General features: G+C 48.4%; 1 protein-coding gene across 1 annotated transcript in view; it reads right to left on the bottom strand.

Moving 5' to 3' along the window:
* kif1aa (kinesin family member 1Aa) overlaps positions 1-22,826 on the bottom strand; it is a 196,828-nt gene that overhangs the window by 14,472 nt on the left and 159,530 nt on the right. The window contains exons 38-43 of the mRNA XM_064936187.1: positions 18,493-18,626; positions 18,225-18,286; positions 17,822-17,967; positions 15,023-15,220; positions 12,452-12,523; positions 11,726-11,850 (exon numbers count right to left, since the gene is read on the bottom strand). Of these exons, the coding sequence (XP_064792259.1) occupies positions 11,726-11,850; positions 12,452-12,523; positions 15,023-15,220; positions 17,822-17,967; positions 18,225-18,286; positions 18,493-18,626 (737 nt within the window). The remainder of the gene's footprint in view (positions 1-11,725; positions 11,851-12,451; positions 12,524-15,022; positions 15,221-17,821; positions 17,968-18,224; positions 18,287-18,492; positions 18,627-22,826) is intronic.

The raw sequence follows: 22,826 nt of genomic DNA, 5'->3' as shown, positions 1-22,826 counted from the left end.
CCAGTAGGTGACAGTGATGGATGGATTAAATGGGGAGGAGGGGCTCATAACAGGTACCAGTAGGTGACAGTGATGGATGGATTAAATGGGGAGGAGGGGCTCATAACAGGTACCAGTAGGTGACAGTGATGGATGGATTAAATGGGGAGGAGGGGCTCATAACAGGTACCAGTAGGTGACAGTGATGGATGGATTAAATGGGGAGGAGGGGCTCATAACAGGTACCAGTAGGTGACAGTGATGGATGGATTAAATGGGGAGGAGGGGCTCATAACAGGTACCAGTAGGTGACAGTGATGGATGGATTAAATGGGGAGGAGGGGCTCATAACAGGTACCAGTAGGTGACAGTGATGGATGGATTAAATGGGGAGGAGGGGCTCATAACAGGTACCAGTAGGTGACAGTGATGGATGGATTAAATGGGGAGGAGGGGCTCATAACAGGTACCAGTAGGTGACAGTGATGGATGGATTAAATGGGGAGGAGGGGCTCATAACAGGTACCAGTAGGTGACAGTGATGGATGGATTAAATGGGGAGGAGGGGCTCATAACAGGTACCAGTAGGTGACAGTGATGGATGGATTAAATGGGGAGGAGGGGCTCATAACAGGTACCAGTAGGTGACAGTGATGGATGGATTAAATGGGGAGGAGGGGCTCATAACAGGTACCAGTAGGTGACAGTGATGGATGGATTAAATGGGGAGGAGGGGCTCATAACAGGTACCAGTAGGTGACAGTGATGGATGGATTAAATGGGGAGGAGGGGCTCATAACAGGTACCAGTAGGTGACAGTGATGGATGGATTAAATGGGGAGGAGGGGCTCATAACAGGTACCAGTAGGTGACAGTGATGGATGGATTAAATGGGGAGGAGGGGCTCATAACAGGTACCAGTAGGTGACAGTGATGGATGGATTAAATGGGGAGGAGGGGCTCATAACAGGTACCAGTAGGTGACAGTGATGGATGGATTAAATGGGGAGGAGGGGCTCATAACAGGTACCAGTAGGTGACAGTGATGGATGGATTAAATGGGGAGGAGGGGCTCATAACAGGTACCAGTAGGTGACAGTGATGGATGGATTAAATGGGGAGGAGGGGCTCATAACAGGTACCAGTAGGTGACAGTGATGGATGGATTAAATGGGGAGGAGGGGCTCATAACAGGTACCAGTAGGTGACAGTGATGGATGGATTAAATGGGGAGGAGGGGCTCATAACAGGTACCAGTAGGTGACAGTGATGGATGGATTAAATGGGGAGGAGGGGCTCATAACAGGTACCAGTAGGTGACAGTGATGGATGGATTAAATGGGGAGGAGGGGCTCATAACAGGTACCAGTAGGTGACAGTGATGGATGGATTAAATGGGGAGGAGGGGCTCATAACAGGTACCAGTAGGTGACAGTGATGGATGGATTAAATGGGGAGGAGGGGCTCATAACAGGTACCAGTAGGTGACAGTGATGGATGGATTAAATGGGGAGGAGGGGCTCATAACAGGTACCAGTAGGTGACAGTGATGGATGGATTAAATGGGGAGGAGGGGCTCATAACAGGTACCAGTAGGTGACAGTGATGGATGGATTAAATGGGGAGGAGGGGCTCATAACAGGTACCAGTAGGTGACAGTGATGGATGGATTAAATGGGGAGGAGGGGCTCATAACAGGTACCAGTAGGTGACAGTGATGGCGGTTTAAATGGGGAGGAGGGGCTCATAACAGGTACCAGTAGGTGACAGTGATGGATGGATTAAATGGGGAGGAGGGGCTCATAACAGGTACCAGTAGGTGACAGTGATGGATGGATTAAATGGGGAGGAGGGGCTCATAACAGGTACCAGTAGGTGACAGTGATGGCGGTTTAAATGGGGAGGAGGGGCTCATAACAGGTACCAGTAGGTGACAGTGATGGATGGATTAAATGGGGAGGAGGGGCTCATAACAGGTACCAGTAGGTGACAGTGATGGATGGATTAAATGGGGAGGAGGGGCTCATAACAGGTACCAGTAGGTGACAGTGATGGATGGATTAAATGGGGAGGAGGGGCTCATAACAGGTACCAGTAGGTGACAGTGATGGCGGTTTAAATGGGGAGGAGGGGCTCATAACAGGTACCAGTAGGTGACAGTGATGGATGGATTAAATGGGGAGGAGGGGCTCATAACAGGTACCAGTAGGTGACAGTGATGGATGGATTAAATGGGGAGGAGGGGCTCATAACAGGTACCAGTAGGTGACAGTGATGGATGGATTAAATGGGGAGGAGGGGCTCATAACAGGTACCAGTAGGTGACAGTGATGGCGGTTTAAATGGGGAGGAGGGGCTCATAACAGGTACCAGTAGGTGACAGTGATGGATGGATTAAATGGGGAGGAGGGGCTCATAACAGGTACCAGTAGGTGACAGTGATGGATGGATTAAATGGGGAGGAGGGGCTCATAACAGGTACCAGTAGGTGACAGTGATGGATGGATTAAATGGGGAGGAGGGGCTCATAACAGGTACCAGTAGGTGACAGTGATGGCGGTTTAAATGGGGAGGAGGGGCTCATAACAGGTACCAGTAGGTGACAGTGATGGATGGATTAAATGGGGAGGAGGGGCTCATAACAGGTACCAGTAGGTGACAGTGATGGATGGATTAAATGGGGAGGAGGGGCTCATAACAGGTACCAGTAGGTGACAGTGATGGATGGATTAAATGGGGAGGAGGGGCTCATAACAGGTACCAGTAGGTGACAGTGATGGATGGATTAAATGGGGAGGAGGGGCTCATAACAGGTACCAGTAGGTGACAGTGATGGATGGATTAAATGGGGAGGAGGGGCTCATAACAGGTACCAGTAGGTGACAGTGATGGATGGATTAAATGGGGAGGAGGGGCTCATAACAGGTACCAGTAGGTGACAGTGATGGATGGATTAAATGGGGAGGAGGGGCTCATAACAGGTACCAGTAGGTGACAGTGATGGATGGATTAAATGGGGAGGAGGGGCTCATAACAGGTACCAGTAGGTGACAGTGATGGATGGATTAAATGGGGAGGAGGGGCTCATAACAGGTACCAGTAGGTGACAGTGATGGATGGATTAAATGGGGAGGAGGGGCTCATAACAGGTACCAGTAGGTGACAGTGATGGATGGATTAAATGGGGAGGAGGGGCTCATAACAGGTACCAGTAGGTGACAGTGATGGATGGATTAAATGGGGAGGAGGGGCTCATAACAGGTACCAGTAGGTGACAGTGATGGATGGATTAAATGGGGAGGAGGGGCTCATAACAGGTACCAGTAGGTGACAGTGATGGATGGATTAAATGGGGAGGAGGGGCTCATAACAGGTACCAGTAGGTGACAGTGATGGATGGATTAAATGGGGAGGAGGGGCTCATAACAGGTACCAGTAGGTGACAGTGATGGATGGATTAAATGGGGAGGAGGGGCTCATAACAGGTACCAGTAGGTGACAGTGATGGATGGATTAAATGGGGAGGAGGGGCTCATAACAGGTACCAGTAGGTGACAGTGATGGATGGATTAAATTGGGAGGAGGGGCTCATAACAGGTACCAGTAGGTGACAGTGATGGATGGATTAAATGGGGAGGAGGGGCTCATAACAGGTACAAGTAGGTGACAGTGATGGATGGATTAAATGGGGAGGAGGGGCTCATAACAGGTACCAGTAGGTGACAGTGATGGATGGATTAAATGGGGAGGAGGGGCTCATAACAGGTACCAGTAGGTGACAGTGATGGATGGATTAAATGGGGAGGAGGGGCTCATAACAGGTACCAGTAGGTGACAGTGATGGATGGATTAAATGGGGAGGAGGGGCTCATAACAGGTACCAGTAGGTGACAGTGATGGATGGATTAAATGGGGAGGAGGGGCTCATAACAGGTACCAGTAGGTGTCAGTGATGGCGGTTTAAATGGGGAGGAGGGGCTCATAACAGGTACCAGTAGGTGACAGTGATGGCGGTTTAAATGGGGAGGAGGGGCTCATAACAGGTACCAGTAGGTGACAGTGATGGGTGGATTAAATGGGGAGGAGGGGCTCATAACAGGTACCAGTAGGTGTCGGTGATGGATGGATTAAATGGGGAGGAGGGGCTCATAACAGGTACCAGTAGGTGACAGTGATGGATGGATTAAATGGGGAGGAGGGGCTCATAACAGGTACCAGTAGGTGACAGTGATGGATGGATTAAATGGGGAGGAGGGGCTCATAACAGGTACCAGTAGGTGACAGTGATGGATGGATTTAATGGGGAGGAGGGGCTCATAACAGGTACCAGTAGGTGACAGTGATGGATGGATTAAATGGGGAGGAGGGGCTCATAACAGGTACCAGTAGGTGACAGTGATGGATGGATTAAATGGGGAGGAGGGGCTCATAACAGGTACCAGTAGGTGACAGTGATGGATGGATTAAATGGGGAGGAGGGGCTCATAACAGGTACCAGTAGGTGACAGTGATGGCGGTTTAAATGGGGAGGAGGGGCTCATAACAGGTACCAGTAGGTGACAGTGATGGATGGATTAAATGGGGAGGAGGGGCTCATAACAGGTACCAGTAGGTGACAGTGATGGATGGATTAAATGGGGAGGAGGGGCTCATAACAGGTACCAGTAGGTGACAGTGATGGATGGATTTAATGGGGAGGAGGGGCTCATAACAGGTACCAGTAGGTGACAGTGATGGATGGATTTAATGGGGAGGAGGGGCTCATAACAGGTACCAGTAGGTGACAGTGATGGATGGATTAAATGGGGAGGAGGGGCTCATAACAGGTACCAGTAGGTGACAGTGATGGATGGATTAAATGGGGAGGAGGGGCTCATAACAGGTACCAGTAGGTGACAGTGATGGATGGATTAAATGGGGAGGAGGGGCTCATAACAGGTACCAGTAGGTGTCAGTGATGGCGGTTTAAATGGGGAGGAGGGGCTCATAACAGGTACCAGTAGGTGACAGTGATGGCGGTTTAAATGGGGAGGAGGGGCTCATAACAGGTACCAGTAGGTGACAGTGATGGATGGATTAAATGGGGAGGAGGGGCTCATAACAGGTACCAGTAGGTGACAGTGATGGATGGATTAAATGGGGAGGAGGGGCTCATAACAGGTACCAGTAGGTGACAGTGATGGATGGATTAAATGGGGAGGAGGGGCTCATAACAGGTACCAGTAGGTGACAGTGATGGATGGATTAAATGGGGAGGAGGGGCTCATAACAGGTACCAGTAGGTGACAGTGATGGATGGATTAAATGGGGAGGAGGGGCTCATAACAGGTACCAGTAGGTGACAGTGATGGATGGATTAAATTGGGAGGAGGGGCTCATAACAGGTACCAGTAGGTGACAGTGATGGATGGATTAAATGGGGAGGAGGGGCTCATAACAGGTACAAGTAGGTGACAGTGATGGATGGATTAAATGGGGAGGAGGGGCTCATAACAGGTACCAGTAGGTGACAGTGATGGATGGATTAAATGGGGAGGAGGGGCTCATAACAGGTACCAGTAGGTGACAGTGATGGATGGATTAAATGGGGAGGAGGGGATCATAACAGGTACCAGTAGGTGACAGTGATGGATGGATTAAATGGGGAGGAGGGGCTCATAACAGGTACCAGTAGGTGTCAGTGATGGCGGTTTAAATGGGGAGGAGGGGCTCATAACAGGTACCAGTAGGTGACAGTGATGGCGGTTTAAATGGGGAGGAGGGGCTCATAACAGGCACCAGTAGGTGACAGTGATGGGTGGATTAAATGGGGAGGAGGGGCTCATAACAGGTACCAGTAGGTGTCGGTGATGGATGGATTAAATGGGGAGGAGGGGCTCATAACAGGTACCAGTAGGTGACAGTGATGGATGGATTAAATGGGGAGGAGGGGCTCATAACAGGTACCAGTAGGTGACAGTGATGGATGGATTAAATGGGGAGGAGGGGCTCATAACAGGTACCAGTAGGTGACAGTGATGGATGGATTTAATGGGGAGGAGGGGCTCATAACAGGTACCAGTAGGTGACAGTGATGGATGGATTAAATGGGGAGGAGGGGCTCATAACAGGTACCAGTAGGTGACAGTGATGGATGGATTAAATGGGGAGGAGGGGCTCATAACAGGTACCAGTAGGTGACAGTGATGGATGGATTAAATGGGGAGGAGGGGCTCATAACAGGTACCAGTAGGTGACAGTGATGGCGGTTTAAATGGGGAGGAGGGGCTCATAACAGGTACCAGTAGGTGACAGTGATGGATGGATTAAATGGGGAGGAGGGGCTCATAACAGGTACCAGTAGGTGACAGTGATGGATGGATTAAATGGGGAGGAGGGGCTCATAACAGGTACCAGTAGGTGACAGTGATGGATGGATTAAATGGGGAGGAGGGGCTCATAACAGGTACCAGTAGGTGACAGTGATGGATGGATTAAATGGGGAGGAGGGGCTCATAACAGGTACCAGTAGGTGACAGTGATGGATGGATTAAATGGGGAGGAGGGGCTCATAACAGGTACCAGTAGGTGACAGTGATGGCGGTTTAAATGGGGAGGAGGGGCTCATAACAGGTACCAGTAGGTGACAGTGATGGATGGATTAAATGGGGAGGAGGGGCTCATAACAGGTACCAGTAGGTGACAGTGATGGATGGATTAAATGGGGAGGAGGGGCTCATAACAGGTACCAGTAGGTGACAGTGATGGATGGATTAAATGGGGAGGAGGGGCTCATAACAGGTACCAGTAGGTGACAGTGATGGATGGATTAAATGGGGAGGAGGGGCTCATAACAGGTACCAGTAGGTGTCAGTGATGGCGGTTTAAATGGGGAGGAGGGGCTCATAACAGGTACCAGTAGGTGACAGTGATGGATGGATTAAATGGGGAGGAGGGGCTCATAACAGGTACCAGTAGGTGACAGTGATGGATGGATTAAATGGGGAGGAGGGGCTCATAACAGGTACCAGTAGGTGTCAGTGATGGATGGATTAAATGGGGAGGAGGGGCTCATAACAGGTACCAGTAGGTGACAGTGATGGATGGATTAAATGGGGAGGAGGGGCTCATAACAGGTACCAGTAGGTGTCAGTGATGGATGGATTAAATGGGGAGGAGGGGCTCATAACAGGTACCAGTAGGTGACAGTGATGGATGGATTAAATGGGGAGGAGGGGCTCATAACAGGTACCAGTAGGTGACAGTGATGGATGGATTAAATGGGGAGGAGGGGCTCATAACAGGTACCAGTAGGTGACAGTGATGGATGGATTAAATGGGGAGGAGGGGCTCATAACAGGTACCAGTAGGTGTCAGTGATGGATGGATTAAATGGGGAGGAGGGGCTCATGCCATAATCTCAGAAACCCAGAACTAAAATCGAATAATTGTGTCAGATGCTGGATTATGTTCTGGGAAGATGTTGGAGATTAGATATTAACCAGACTCTCCAAGTCTCCACCCCTCACTAAACCCCTCACTAAACCCCTCGCTAAACCCCTCGCTAAATGGAAACTCTCAAAATCATGAGCCGAATGTTCCCTCCCCGCCTGTAAAAAAACATCAGGATCTGACCAAATGATCAATGATTGGAAAATCTGCACACCGGGAACAAAGTTACTCGTTCATCCTCACATCCCAAAATCATCTCTATGTGATGTGAAACTATCCACAAGAAATGAGTGTTACCGCAGCAACCATGAGTCTGTCAGTGTCTGAGTCTGTCCGTGTCTGAGTCTGTCCGTGTCTGAGTCTGTCAGTGTCTGAGTCTGTCCGTGTCTGAGTCTGTCAGTGTCTGAGTCTGTCCGTGTCTGAGTCTGTCCATGTCTGAGTCTGTCAGTGTCTGAGTCTGTCCGTGTCTGAGTCTGTCAGTGTCTGAGTCTGTCAGTGTCTGTCAGTGTCTGAGTCTGTTAGTGTCTGAGTCTGTCAGTGTCTGAGTCTGTCAGTGTCTGAGTCTGTTAGTGTCTGAGTCTGTCTGAGTCTGTCAGTGTCTGAGTCTGTCAGTGTCTGAGTCTGTCAGTGTCTGAGTCTGTCCGTGTCTGAGTCTGTCAGTGTCTGAGTCTGTCAGTGTCTGAGTCTGTCTGAGTCTGTCAGTGTCTGAGTCTGTCTGAGTCTGTCAGTGTCTGAGTCTGTCAGTGTCTGAGTCTGTCAGTGTCTGAGTCTGTCAGTGTCTGAGTCTGTCTGAGTCTGTCAGTGTCTGAGTCTGTTAGTGTCTGAGTCTGTTAGTGTCTGAGTCTGTCAGTGTCTGTCAGTGTCTGAGTCTGTCAGTGTCTGAGTCTGTCAGTGTCTGAGTCTGTCAGTGTCTGAGTCTGTTAGTGTCTGAGTCTGTCTGAGTCTGTCAGTGTCTGAGTCTGTTAGTGTCTGAGTCTGTTAGTGTCTGAGTCTGTCTGAGTCTGTCAGTGTCTGAGTCTGTCAGTGTCTGAGTCTGTCAGTGTCTGAGTCTGTTAGTGTCTGAGTCTGTCTGAGTCTGTCAGTGTCTGAGTCTGTCAGTGTCTGAGTCTGTCAGTGTCTGAGTCTGTTAGTGTCTGAGTCTGTCAGTGTCTGAGTCTGTTAGTGTCTGAGTCTGTCAGTGTCTGAGTCTGTTAGTGTCTGAGTCTGTCTGAGTCTGTCTGAGTCTGTCAGTGTCTGAGTCTGTCAGTGTCTGAGTCTGTTAGTGTCTGAGTCTGTCAGTGTCTGAGTCTGTCAGTGTCTGAGTCTGTCAGTGTCTGAGTCTGTCAGTGTCTGAGTCTGTTAGTGTCTGAGTCTGTCAGTGTCTGAGTCTGTCAGTGTCTGAGTCTGTCAGTGTCTGAGTCTGTTAGTGTCTGAGTCTGTTAGTGTCTGAGTCTGTCTGAGTCTGTCAGTGTCTGAGTCTGTCAGTGTCTGAGTCTGTCAGTGTCTGAGTCTGTCAGTGTCTGAGTCTGTTAGTGTCTGAGTCTGTCTGAGTCTGTCAGTGTCTGAGTCTGTCAGTGTCTGAGTCTGTTAGTGTCTGAGTCTGTCAGTGTCTGTCAGTGTCTGAGTCTGTCAGTGTCTGAGTCTGTCAGTGTCTGAGTCTGTCAGTGTCTGAGTCTGTCCGTGTCTGTTAGTGTCTGAGTCTGTCAGTGTCTGAGTCTGTCAGTGTCTGAGTCTGTTAGTGTCTGAGTCTGTCTGAGTCTGTCAGTGTCTGAGTCTGTTAGTGTCTGAGTCTGTCAGTGTCTGTCAGTGTCTGAGTCTGTCAGTGTCTGAGTCTGTCAGTGTCTGAGTCTGTCCGTGTCTGTTAGTGTCTGAGTCTGTTAGTGTCTGAGTCTGTCAGTGTCTGAGTCTGTCAGTGTCTGAGTCTGTCAGTGTCTGAGTCTGTCAGTGTCTGAGTCTGTCAGTGTCTGAGTCTGTTAGTGTCTGAGTCTGTCTGAGTCTGTTAGTGTCTGAGTCTGTTAGTGTCTGAGTCTGTCTGAGTCTGTTAGTGTCTGAGTCTGTCAGTGTCTGAGTCTGTCAGTGTCTGAGTCTGTCAGTGTCTGAGTCTGTCAGTGTCTGAGTCTGTCAGTGTCTGAGTCTGTCCGTGTCTGAGTCTGTCTGAGTCTGTCAGTGTCTGAGTCTGTCAGTGTCTGAGTCTGTCAGTGTCTGAGTCTGTCCGTGTCTGAGTCTGTCAGTGTCTGAGTCTGTCAGTGTCTGAGTCTGTCAGTGTCTGAGTCTGTCCGTGTCTGAGTCTGTCCGTGTCTGAGTCTGTCAGTGTCTGAGTCTGTCCGTGTCTGAGTCTGTCCGTGTCTGAGTCTGTCAGTGTCTGAGTCTGTCAGTGTCGGAGTCTGTCCGTGTCGGAGTCTGTCAGTGTCTGAGTCTGTCAGTGTCTGAGTCTGTCAGTGTCTGAGTCTGTTAGTGTCTGAGTCTGTTCGTGTCTGAGTCTGTCCGTGTCTGAGTCTGTTAGTGTCTGAGTCTGTCAGTGTCTGAGTCTGTCAGTGTCTGAGTCTGTCTGAGTCTGTCAGTGTCTGAGTCTGTCAGTGTCTGAGTCTGTCCGTGTCTGAGTCTGTTAGTGTCTGAGTCTGTTAGTGTCTGAGTCTGTTAGTGTCTGAGTCTGTCAGTGTCTGAGTCTGTCAGTGTCTGAGTCTGTCAGTGTCTGAGTCTGTCAGTGTCTGAGTCTGTTAGTGTCTGAGTCTGTCCGTGTCTGAGTCTGTCCGTGTCTGAGTCTGTTAGTGTCTGAGTCTGTCAGTGTCTGAGTCTGTCAGTGTCTGAGTCTGTCTGAGTCTGTCAGTGTCTGAGTCTGTCAGTGTCTGAGTCTGTTAGTGTCTGAGTCTGTCAGTGTCTGAGTCTGTCAGTGTCTGAGTCTGTCAGTGTCTGAGTCTGTTAGTGTCTGAGTCTGTCAGTGTCTGAGTCTGTCAGTGTCTGAGTCTGTTAGTGTCTGAGTCTGTTAGTGTCTGAGTCTGTCCGTGTCTGAGTCTGTTAGTGTCTGAGTCTGTCAGTGTCTGAGTCTGTCAGTGTCTGAGTCTGTCTGAGTCTGTCAGTGTCTGAGTCTGTCAGTGTCTGAGTCTGTTAGTGTCTGAGTCTGTCAGTGTCTGAGTCTGTTAGTGTCTGAGTCTGTCAGTGTCTGAGTCTGTCAGTGTCTGAGTCTGTTAGTGTCTGAGTCTGTCAGTGTCTGAGTCTGTCAGTGTCTGAGTCTGTCAGTGTCTGAGTCTGTCAGTGTCTGAGTCTGTCCGTGTCTGAGTCTGTCCGTGTCTGAGTCTGTCAGTGTCTGAGTCTGTCAGTGTCTGAGTCTGTCAGTGTCTGAGTCTGTCAGTGTCTGAGTCTGTCAGTGTCTGAGTCTGTCAGTGTCTGAGTCTGTCAGTGTCTGAGTCTGTCAGTGTCTGAGTCTGTCAGTGTCTGAGTCTGTCAGTGTCTGAGTCTGTCAGTGTCTGAGTCTGTCAGTGTCTGAGTCTGTCAGTGTCGGAGTCTGTCCGTGTCTGAGTCTGTCCGTGTCTGAGTCTGTCAGTGTCTGAGTCTGTCAGTGTCTGAGTCTGTCTGAGTCTGTCAGTGTCTGAGTCTGTTAGTGTCTGAGTCTGTTCGTGTCTGAGTCTGTTAGTGTCTGAGTCTGAGTCTGAGTCTGTTAGTGTCTGAGTCTGAGTCTGTTAGTGTCTGTCAGTGTCTGAGTCTGAGTCTGAGTCTGTCAGTGTCTGAGTCTGAGTCTGAGTCTGTTAGTGTCTGAGTCTGAGTCTGTCAGTGTCTGAGTCTGTTAGTGTCTGAGTCTGTTAGTGTCTGAGTCTGTTAGTGTCTGAGTCTGAGTCTGAGTCTGTTAGTGTCTGAGTCTGAGTCTGAGTCTGTCAGTGTCTGAGTCTGTCAGTGTCTGAGTCTGTCAGTGTCTGAGTCTGTCAGTGTCTGAGTCTCAGTGTCTGAGTCTGAGTCTGTTAGTGTCTGAGTCTGTTAGTGTCTGAGTCTGTTAGTGTCTGAGTCTGTTAGTGTCTGAGTCTGTTAGTGTCTGAGTCTGTTCGTGTCTGAGTCTGTTAGTGTCTGAGTCTGAGTCTGAGTCTGTTAGTGTCTGAGTCTGAGTCTGAGTCTGTCAGTGTCTGAGTCTGTCAGTGTCTGAGTCTGTCAGTGTCTGAGTCTGTCAGTGTCTGAGTCTCAGTGTCTGAGTCTCAGTGTCTGAGTCTGTTAGTGTCTGAGTCTGTTCGTGTCTGAGTCTGTTAGTGTCTGAGTCTGTTAGTGTCGTGTGTAATGGTAGCAGAAGTGTGATATTACTGACCTGAGTGTTTCAGTGGTGTAATGGTAGCAGAAGTGTGATATTACTGACCTGAGTGTTGCAGTCTTGGGGTAGCATCCCTCCACCAGTGAGGGGCACGTCGAGGAGGGGGTGAGGGTGTTGAGGGCCGTGGCAGAGGTCGACTCCCTCAGCAGAGTCACTGACATCTCAGACAGCTGGAAACACACACACACACGAACATACACACACACACATGTCAAAATGCACACACACGAACATACACACACACACGTCAAAATACACACACACACACACACACACACACACACACACACACGAACATACACACACACACATGTCAAAATGCACACACACGAACATACACACACACACGTCAAAATACACACACACACACACACACACGAACATACACACACACACGTCAAAATGCACACACACGAACATACACACACACACGTCAAAATGCACACACACACACGAACATACACACACACACACACACACACGTCAAAATGCACACACGAACATACACACACACACGTCAAAATGCACACACACACACACACGAACATACACACACACACACGTCAAAATGCACACACACGAACATACACACACACACACACACACGTAAACACAAACACACAGCATGTGAAAACACTGTCTGGAAAAAGTTAACTGAGAAAAACTAACACGTCATATCCCCACTCGTAGTTTCCTCACATCGAAGTAACTTCAAACCGGAAACACACATGAAAACCCATCATAGTAAAGTGACACAGGAAGGAAGTCTACCTTGCTTTCACTGGCGCTGACACACACGTGGCTGTACTCTCTGTTGAAGGAGTGGGCGAGCAGCCGAAGACACTGGAGATGGAGACAAATAAAGCTCCAAGAATCACAGCAAATGGGCTTCACAAAAACAACAACAACCTCAGAATGGTTACCTAAGGAGAAGGCTTAAGTGAGCCACTGACCATATTTAAAAGGGACACTCAAGCATAGCCACAGGAAGTAGGGGTGCTGGGGGCTGCTGCGGCCGATAAATTGAAATAATTTTGCCCCAAAATGTGTATCTATATATATATATATAAAAAAATGTATTTACCCCAATAATTGAATTACTGCTGTCTGAACAGAAATAAATAATGTAATACAAAATACCACACAAGGAAGCATAATTTAGCCACAAAGGATAAATAGCATCGAAGTAAGGTTTTACAATTGGGAAGGACACAATCTGGGCAGCACACACACCACATACAGAACAGCTTGTTCCATTGTGGCCATAGATATAATCCAGAGAAGGAATTTGGAACTTCTAACCCTGGTACTTTGACTGTTAAACTCATGGGCACACGAGCAATGGCTGCCAGTCCTGACTTGAATGGGAACAACCAGTCCTGCCTTGAATGGGAACAGCCATCTATGGATTACATGTCTATGGTTGGTTATGTCAGTTTGCCTTTTTACAAATGTCAAAATAAAATCCCAAGAAAATGGTAGGTCTGGAGGGGGTTTGGCTTTGGAAAGCCTACTGCTGAAAAGAGAAGCCTAATCTGACTGTGGAAGCTAGCCATTTTTTTCCCCACAACAACTTCTGAGCGATTCTGAGCGAACAGCACTCGTTTTCAAAGTAATTGGTCTTCAGCTATTGTCACAAAATACATCACTTCATCTTCATCACAGGCTGAGCCAGTATCACTGTTTACTCTGTAGCCTGTACTGTACATATACAATACCAGTCCAAACATTTACATTTACATTTAAGTCATTTAGCAGACGCTCTTATCCAGAGCGACTTACAAACTTTGGACACACCTACTCATTCAAGGGTTTTTTCTGTATGTTTAGCCACCTTTTGCCTTGAGGACAGCTTTGCACACTCCTGGTAACTTTCGACAGGTTCTGCATATGATCCAACAGACCACCAGTCTGTCTAAGGGCTATTTGCCCAAGAAGGAGAGAGATGGAGTGCTGCATCAGATGACCTGGCCTCCACAATCACCCAACCTCAAACCAATTGAGATGGTTTGGGATAAGTTGGACCGCAGAGTGAAGGAAAATCAGCCAACAAGTGCTCAGCATATCTGGGAACTCCTTGAAGACTGTTGGAAAAGCATTCTAGGTGAAGCTGGTTGAGAGAATGCCAAGAGTGTGTAAAGCTGTCATCAAGGCAAAGGGTGGCTACTTTGAAGAATCTCAAATCTCAAATATAGTCTGTCCGTGTTAATTAACACTTTTTTGGTTACTACATGATTCCATATATGTTATTTCATAGTTTTGATGTCTTCACTATTATTCTACAATATAGAAAATAGTCAAAATTTAAAAAAAAGAAACTCGAATGAACAGGTGTGTCCAAACGTTTGACTGGTACTGTGTATATTTATATATATATATATATATATATATATATATATATATATATATATATATATATATACACATAGGCGTACAGAGGCCCATTATCAGCAACCATCACTCCTGTGTTCCAATGGCATGTGGTGTTAGCTAATACAAGTCTATCATTTTAAAAGGCTAATTGATCATTAGAAAACTATTTTAGACACATTAGAGTGTCTAATTTGAGAAACAGACGCCTCACAAGTCCTCAACTGGCAGCTTCATTAAATAGTACCCGCAAAGCACCAGTCTCAACGTCAACAGTGAAGAGGCGACTCCGGGTTGCTGGCCTTCTACGCAAAGTTCCTCTGTCCAGTGTCTGTGTTCTTTTGCCCATCTTTTTATTGGCCAGTCTCAGATATGGCTTTTTACTTTGCAACTCTGTCAGTAAGAGTGTCCATGATTGAGTCTTTGAATGATGAGATTAAGATTAAACTGTCCAAATCATGTCCAATCAGTTGAAGGAGGAGGACAACCAACCACAGGAGGACAACCAATCAAGTTGCAGAAACATATCAAGGATGATCAATGGAAACAGGATGCACCTGAGTTCAATTTTGAGTCTCATAGCAAAGGGCTATTTTGGATTTTTAATTTGTAATAAATCTGAAAACATTTGAGTGTAGATTGATGAGGGGGAAAAAAAACAATGTAATTAACTTTATAATAAGACTGTAACCTGCATTTGGCCACTTATGTGGTATTGACAAATATTCTGCTAATTTATTTTATCATGTAAATGATGTAGAAGTGCATGAACTGTGTTTATAAAAATCCTCATGTGTGGAAATCCCCCCAAAGTGTGTCTGTTCAACTGTATGGCAAATGTGATTATAGATACAGGCAATGTAAGTCACAACATCTTCTCCCGGCTATGCCCGTAAGCAAGAACGGGAATATTTTTAAGTAACAAGGTTACAACTAAATTCGAATACGTTTTTTTAAAGAAGAGCCACTGACCTTAGCGACTAGCTCCCTCTGCCTCTCGTTGGGGGCGTCGGCTTTGGGGCTGAGACGGAGGTCGTGGGCGTGGCCCTCGGAGGGCTGAGGGGACTCACTCTGCTCCACAGACACACAGGATAGCAACTCTTCCTGACCCAGCAGCAGGGTGGACTCTAGCTTCTCCCTCAGGAGCAGGTAGTGTCTCGTCTTCTCCACCTGAATGAAACAGATAACCATAACTAACTAACTATCTAACTATCTAACTATAGCTTCTCCCTCAGGAGCAGGTAGTGTCTCGTCTTCTCCACCTGAATGAAACAGATAACCATAACTAACTAACTATCTAACTCTAGCTTCTCCCTCAGGAGCAGGTAGTGTCTCGTCTTCTCCACCTGAATGAAACAGATAACCATAACTAACTAACTATCTAACTCTAGCTTCTCCCTCAGGAGCAGGTAGTGTCTCGTCTTCTCCACCTGAATGAAACAGATAACCATAACTAACTAACTATCTAACTCTAGCTTCTCCCTCAGGAGCAGGTAGTGTCTCGTCTTCTCCACCTGAATGAAACAGATAACCATAACTAACTAACTATCTAACTCTAGCTTCTCCCTCAGGAGCAGGTAGTGTCTCGTCTTCTCCACCTGAATGAAACAGATAACCATAACTAACTAACTATCTAACTCTAGCTTCTCCCTCAGGAGCAGGTAGTGTCTCGTCTTCTCCACCTGAATGAAACAGATAACCATAACTAACTAACTATCTAACTCTAGCTTCTCCCTCAGGAGCAGGTAGTGTCTCGTCTTCTCCACCTGAATGAAACAGATAACCATAACTAACTAACTATCTAACTCTAGCTTCTCCCTCAGGAGCAGGTAGTGTCTCGTCTTCTCCACCTGAATGAAACAGATAACCATAACTAAGTAAGTAAGTAACTAACTATCTAACTATAGCTAACCCTCAGGAGCAGGTAGTGTCTTGTCTTCCTCATGATGATCGGAACAGATAAACACCATAACTAATTAAGTAACTGAATAACGAACTAACCCTTTTCACCTAGAACACATTAAACCGAATGAACCTATACCACAACAGTACAGTACACGAATGTACACATACAGTACACGGATCACCTCCAGGCTCTGATCAGGCCCTACACCCAAACAAGGGCACTGCGTTCATCCACCTCTGGCCTGCTCGCCTCCCTACCACTGAGGAAGTACAGTTCCCGCTCAGCCCAGTCAAAACTGTTCGCTGCTCTGGCCCCCCAATGGTGGAACAAACTCCCTCACGACGCCAGGACAGCGGAGTCAATCACCACCTTCCGGAGACACCTGAAACCCCACCTCTTCAAGGAATACCTAGGATAGGATAAGTAATCCTTCTCAACCCCCCCCTTAAATGATTTAGACGCACTATTGTAAAGTGGCTGTTCCACTGGATGTCAGAAGGTGAATTCACCAATTTGTAAGTCGCTCTGGATAAGAGCGTCTGCTAAATGACTTAAATGTAAATGGGTCAGAAGTAGCCTTCAACCATTCACCCGTTTATTAAACAAAAGTCTGTCGTCTACACTCTGGGGGGGGGGGGACGTTAACCAGACCCAGCTTCTCTACTGAACATGCTTTTTTAAGTCCAGGACGAGGTTTGATCTGTGGCCAGAAATCTGGCCCTGGATGTAGTTCCACCCAGTCTAGTCTTATCAGTCGTGATGTCTCTAGGTGTAGGGTGTAGGTGTAGTAGGGTGCAGTAGGGCATAGTTGTAATATGGTGTAGTAGTGTATAGGTGTAGTAGGTTGTAGTTGTAGTAGGGTGTAGTAGTGTATAGGTGTAGTAGGTTGTAGTTGTAGGTGTAGTAGGGTGCAGTAGGGCATAGTTGTAATATGGTGTAGTATAGGTGTAGTAGGTTGTAGTTGTAGTAGTGTATAGGTGTAGTAGGTTGTAGTTGTAGTTGGGTGTAGTAGTGTATAGGTGTAGTAGGTTGTAGTTGTAGGTGTAGTAGGGTGCAGTAGGGCATAGTTGTAATATGGTGTAGTAGTGTATAGGTGTAGTAGGTTGTAGTTGTAGTAGTGTATAGGTGTAGTAGGTTGTAGTTGTAGTTGTAGTAGGGTGTAGCAGGCTATAGGTGTAGTAGGGGGTAGTAGCGTATAGGTGTAGTAGTGTATAGGTGTAGCAGGGTGTATGTATAGTAGGGTGTAGTAGGGTATAGGTGTAGTAGGGTGTAGTAGGGTATAGTAGCGTATAGGTGTAGTAGGTTGTAGTTGTAGTAGGGTGTAGTAGGGTGTAGTAGCATATAGGTGTAGTAGGGTGTAGTAGCGTATAAGTGTAGTAGGGTGTATGTATAGTAGGGTGTATGTATAGTAGGGTGTATGTATCGTAGGGTGTAGTAGGTTGTCGTAGGGTATATGTGTAGTAGGGTGTATGTATAGTAGGGTATAGGTGTATGTGTGGGGTGTACGATGTAGGGTATAGGTGTAGGATATAGGGTGTAGAGTATAGGTGTAGGGTGTAGGGTATAGGTGTAGGATATAGGGTGTAGGTGTAGGGTGTAGAGTATAGGGTGTAGGTTATAGGGTGTAGAGTATAGGGTGTAGGTGTAGGGTGTAGGTTATAGGGTGTAGGTTATAGGGTGTAGGTTATAGGTTGTAGGTTGTAGGGTGTAGGTTATAGGGTGTAGGTTATAGGGTGTAGGTTATAGGGTGTAGGTTATAGGGTGTAGGCAATTTGTAAGTCGCTCTGGATAAGAGCGTCTGCTAAATGACTTAAATGTAAATGTAAATGTGTAGGGTGTAGGTTATAGGGTGTAGTACCACATACCTCCTGCAGGAGGCTGAGTTTCTCCAGTTCCCACTGGTGGTCCAGGATGAGGCTGTCACTGCGTGGCCTCCACCCAGCCAGGTTCTCCTCCCCGCGGACGTACGCCACCGAGGTGTCCAGCACCCGCCGACGTCTCCTCTGCATTCCTGGGGGGTTGAAAAAGGTCAATGGTTAGAGGTCAGGGGTCAGACAAACAAAGCAGAAATAAGCTTTATCCATCTTTGTCTCAATTTTGTTTGGATTCTTTGCGTCTTATCTTCTTTTAAATTGTTTTGGAGAAAAAAGTCCCTCCAATTCAGACCTTCTCCTCCAATACATTTTGAGAAAGAGGCAGGAAGACGAATTGCAGAAAGAGTTGTGGAAACACAGACAAAGGGGAAGCTCAAAAGAGAAAGTGTCTCACCTGGGCTCCCATGATCCGCCAGGTGACACAAGCTGACCTCGTACACACCTGTCACTCGATTACTGGACAGAGAAAGAAACAACAGACAAACAAAACACTGGGTTCAACTCTGGGTTCATTTCATGTCCATTGTTTCCATTGTTAAATCAATCATCTTTCAGGAATTGCAACCAAGGCAAAGGACTGTGGTGAGTTATACAGTAACAGACTTGATTTGATGGTAGTTGATTTAATAATAATCTTTCAGGATAAGAGATGTTGAAATCACCCCTCTGTTGTCCTCAGGCTTCCGGTGCCAAACAGGTTTCGGATGGAGCGGGAGGTCGGGAGTTTAACGTCTCGAGAGTAGAACACCATGCAGAAATCTTTGGTTATGACTGTGGGCTGAGTGCAGTTCTCCATCTACAGAAAGGAAAAGGATTTTAAAAAAGAAGCTAATTTCTCTCTCCGCCTCTTTAGGTCCTAACATCAGATACAGTAGGGGTCATTTTGAATACAGTACTGTAAGTTCAAATCAAATTGTGTTAGTCACATACACTGAATAAGCTTACTTACGAGCCCCTAACTAACAATGCAGTTAAAAAAAACATGGATAAGAATAAGAAATAAAAGTAACATGTAATTAAAGAGCAGCTATATGGTGGGGGGGGGGGGTTAGAGGTAGAGTTATGCATTGATGATAACAACAGAGAGCTAGCAGCGGTGTAAGAGAGGGGGGGGGTAGAGGTAGAGTTATGCATTGATGATAACAACAGAGAGCTAGCAGCGGTGTAAGAGAGGGGGGTAGAGGTAGAGTTATGCATAGATGATAACAACAGAGAGCTAGCAGCGGTGTAAGAGAGGGGTAGAGGTAGAGTTATGCATAGATGATAACAACAGAGAGCTAGCAGCGGTGTAAGAGAGGGGGGGGGTTAGAGGTAGAGTTATGCATTGATGATAACAACAGAGAGCTAGCAGCGGTGTAAGAGAGGGGGGGGGGTAGAGGTAGAGTTATGCATTGATGATAACAACAGAGAGCTAGCAGCGGTGTAAGAGAGGGGGAGGGCGGGGGTTAATGAACATAGTTCTGGGTGGCCATTTGATTAGATGTTCAGGAGTCCGGTACCGCTTGCCGTGTGGAAGCAGACAGAACAGTCTATGACCAGGGTGCTCTCATGCATGTTCCAGTGTCAGGCCTAAGCGCAGGGATCATTTCTCATACACAAAGTGCTCCTAAAAGTACCCCTGAGAGGTGAGCAGTCAGTAAGCAGAGACTCTGAGAGGTGAGCAGTCAGGTAGCAGAGACCCCTGAGAGGTGAGCAGTCAGGTAGCAGAGACTCTGAGAGGTGAGCAGTCAGGTAGCAGAGACTCTGAGAGGTGAGCAGTCAGGTAGCAGAGACTCCTGAGAGGTGAGCAGTCAGGTAGCAGAGACCCCTGAGAGGTGAGCAGTCAGGTAGCAGAGACTCTGAGAGGTGAGCAGTCAGGTAGCAGAGACTCTGAGAGGTGGGCAGTCAGGAAGCAGAGACTCCTGAGAGGTGAGCAGTCAGGTAGCAGAGACTCTGAGAGGTGAGCAGTCAGGTAGCAGAGACTCTGAGAGGTGAGCAGTCAGTAAGCAGAGACTCTGAGAGGTGAGCAGTCAGGTAGCAGAGACTCTGAGAGGTGAGCAGTCAGGTAGCAGAGACTCTGAGAGGTGGGCAGTCAGGTAGCAGAGACTCTGAGAGGTGAGCAGTCAGGTAGCAGAGACTCTGAGAGGTGAGCAGTCAGGTAGCAGAGACTCTGAGAGGTGAGCAGTCAGGTAGCAGAGACTCTGAGAGGTGAGCAGTCAGGTAGCAGAGACTCTGAGAGGTGAGCAGTCAGGTAGCAGAGACTCTGAGAGGTGAGCAGTCAGGTAGCAGAGACTCCTGAGAGGTGAGCAGTCAGGTAGCAGAGACTCTGAGAGGTGGGCAGTCAGGTAGCAGAGACTCTGAGAGGTGAGCAGTCAGGTAGCAGAGACTCTGAGAGGTGAGCAGTCAGGTAGCAGAGACTCTGAGAGGTGGGCAGTCAGGTAGCAGAGACTCTGAGAGGTGAGCAGTCAGGTAGCAGAGACTCTGAGAGGTGAGCAGTCAGGTAGCAGAGACTCTGAGAGGTGAGCAGTCAGGTAGCAGAGACTCTGAGAGGTGAGCAGTCAGGTAGCAGAGACCCCTGAGAGGTGAGCAGTCAGGTAGCAGAGACTCTGAGAGGTGAGCAGTCAGGTAGCAGAGACTCTGAGAGGTGAGCAGTCAGGTAGCAGAGACTCTGAGAGGTGAGCAGTCAGGTAGCAGAGACTCTGAGAGGTGAGCAGTCAGGTAGCAGAGACTCTGAGAGGTGAGCAGTCAGGTAGCAGAGACTCTGAGAGGTGAGCAGTCAGGTAGCAGAGACTCCTGAGAGGTGAGCAGTCAGGTAGCAGAGACTCTGAGAGGTGGGCAGTCAGGTAGCAGAGACTCTGAGAGGTGAGCAGTCAGGTAGCAGAGACTCTGAGAGGTGAGCAGTCAGGTAGCAGAGACTCTGAGAGGTGAGCAGTCAGGTAGCAGAGACTCTGAGAGGTGAGCAGTCAGGTAGCAGAGACTCTGAGAGGTGAGCAGTCAGTAAGCAGAGACTCTGAGAGGTGAGCAGTCAGGTAGCAGAGACTCTGAGAGGTGAGCAGTCAGTAAGCAGAGACTCTGAGAGGTGAGCAGTCAGGTAGCAGAGACTCTGAGAGGTGAGCAGTCAGGTAGCAGAGACTCTGAGAGGTGAGCAGTCAGTAAGCAGAGACTCTGAGAGGTGAGCAGTCAGGTAGCAGAGACTCTGAGAGGTGAGCAGTCAGTAAGCAGAGACTCTGAGGGGTGAGCAGTCAGGTAGCAGAGACTCTGAGAGGTGAGCAGTCAGGTAGCAGAGACTCTGAGAGGTGAGCAGTCAGGAAGCAGAGACTCTGAGAGGTGAGCAGTCAGGTAGCAGAGACTCTGAGAGGTGAGCAGTCAGGAAGCAGAGACTCTGAGAGGTGAGCAGTCAGGTAGCAGAGACTCTGAGAGGTGAGCAGTCAGGTAGCAGAGACTCTGAGAGGTGAGCAGTCAGGTAGCAGAGACTCTGAGAGGTGAGCAGTCAGGTAGCAGAGACTCTGAGAGGTGAGCAGTCAGGTAGCAGAGACTCCTGAGAGGTGAGCAGTCAGGTAGCAGAGACTCTGAGAGGTGGGCAGTCAGGTAGCAGAGACTCTGAGAGGTGAGCAGTCAGTAAGCAGAGACTCTGAGAGGTGAGCAGTCAGGTAGCAGAGACTCTGAGAGGTGAGCAGTCAGGAAGCAGAGACTCTGAGAGGTGAGCAGTCAGTAAGCAGAGACTCTGAGAGGTGAGCAGTCAGGTAGCAGAGACTCTGAGAGGTGAGCAGTCAGGAAGCAGAGACTCTGAGAGGTGAGCAGTCAGGTAGCAGAGACCCCTGAGAGGTGAGCAGTCAGGTAGCAGAGACTCCTGAGAGGTGAGCAGTCAGGTAGCAGAGAATCTGAGAGGTGAGCAGACAGGAAGCAGAGACTCTGAGAGGTGAGCAGTCAGGTAGCAGAGACCCCTGAGAGGTGAGCAGTCAGGTAGCAGAGACCCCTGAGAGGTGAGCAGTCAGGTAGCAGAGACCCCTGAGAGGTGAGCAGTCAGGTAGCAGAGACCCCTGAGAGGTGAGCAGTCAGGTAGCAGAGACCCCTGAGAGGTGAGCAGTCAGGTAGCAGAGACTCTGAGAGATGAGCAGTCAGGTAGCAGAGACTCTGAGAGGTGGGCAGTCAGGAAGCAGAGACTCTGAGAGGTGGGCAGTCAGGTAGCAGAGACTCTGAGAGGTGACCAGTCAGGTAGCAGAGACTCTGAGAGGTGAGCAGTCAGGTAGCAGAGACTCTGAGAGGTGAGCAGTCAGGTAGCAGAGACTCCTGAGAGGTGGGCAGTCAGGTAGCAGAGACTCTGAGAGGTGAGCAGTCAGGTAGCAGAGACTCTGAGAGGTGAGCAGTCAGGTAGCAGAGACTCTGAGAGGTGGGCAGTCAGGTAGCAGAGACTCTGAGAGGTGGGCAGTCAGGTAGCAGAGACTCTGAGAGGTGGGCAGTCAGGTAGCAGAGACACTGAGAGGTGGGCAGTCAGGTAGCAGAGACTCTGAGAGGTGGGCAGTCAGGTAGCAGAGACTCTGAGAGGTGAGCAGTCAGGTAGCAGAGACTCTGAGAGGTGAGCAGTCAGGTAGCAGAGACTCTGAGAGGTGAGCAGTCAGGTAGCAGAGACTCTGAGAGGTGAGCAGTCAGGTAGCAGAGACTCTGAGAGGTGGGCAGTCAGGTAGAAGAGACTCTGAGAGGTGAGCAGTCAGGTAGCAGAGACTCTGAGAGGTGGGCAGTCAGGTAGCAGAGACTCCTGAGAGGTGAGCAGTCAGGTAGCAGAGACTCTGAGAGGTGAGCAGTCAGGTAGCAGAGACTCTGAGAGGTGAGCAGTCAGGAAGCAGAGACTCTGAGAGGTGAGCAGTCAGGTAGCAGAGACTCTGAGAGGTGGGCAGTCAGTAAGCAGAGACTCTGAGAGGTGAGCAGTCAGGTAGCAGAGACTCTGAGAGGTGGGCAGTCAGTAAGCAGAGACTCTGAGAGGTGAGCAGTCAGGTAGCAGAGACTCTGAGAGGTGAGC

Source organism: Oncorhynchus masou, chromosome 24 (assembly GCF_036934945.1).
Source record: "Oncorhynchus masou masou isolate Uvic2021 chromosome 24, UVic_Omas_1.1, whole genome shotgun sequence".
NCBI classification, from domain to species: Eukaryota; Metazoa; Chordata; class Actinopteri; order Salmoniformes; family Salmonidae; genus Oncorhynchus; species Oncorhynchus masou.
The sequence above is the reverse complement of the archived record's forward strand: the minus strand, read 5'-3'. Positions and strand labels throughout refer to the sequence as shown.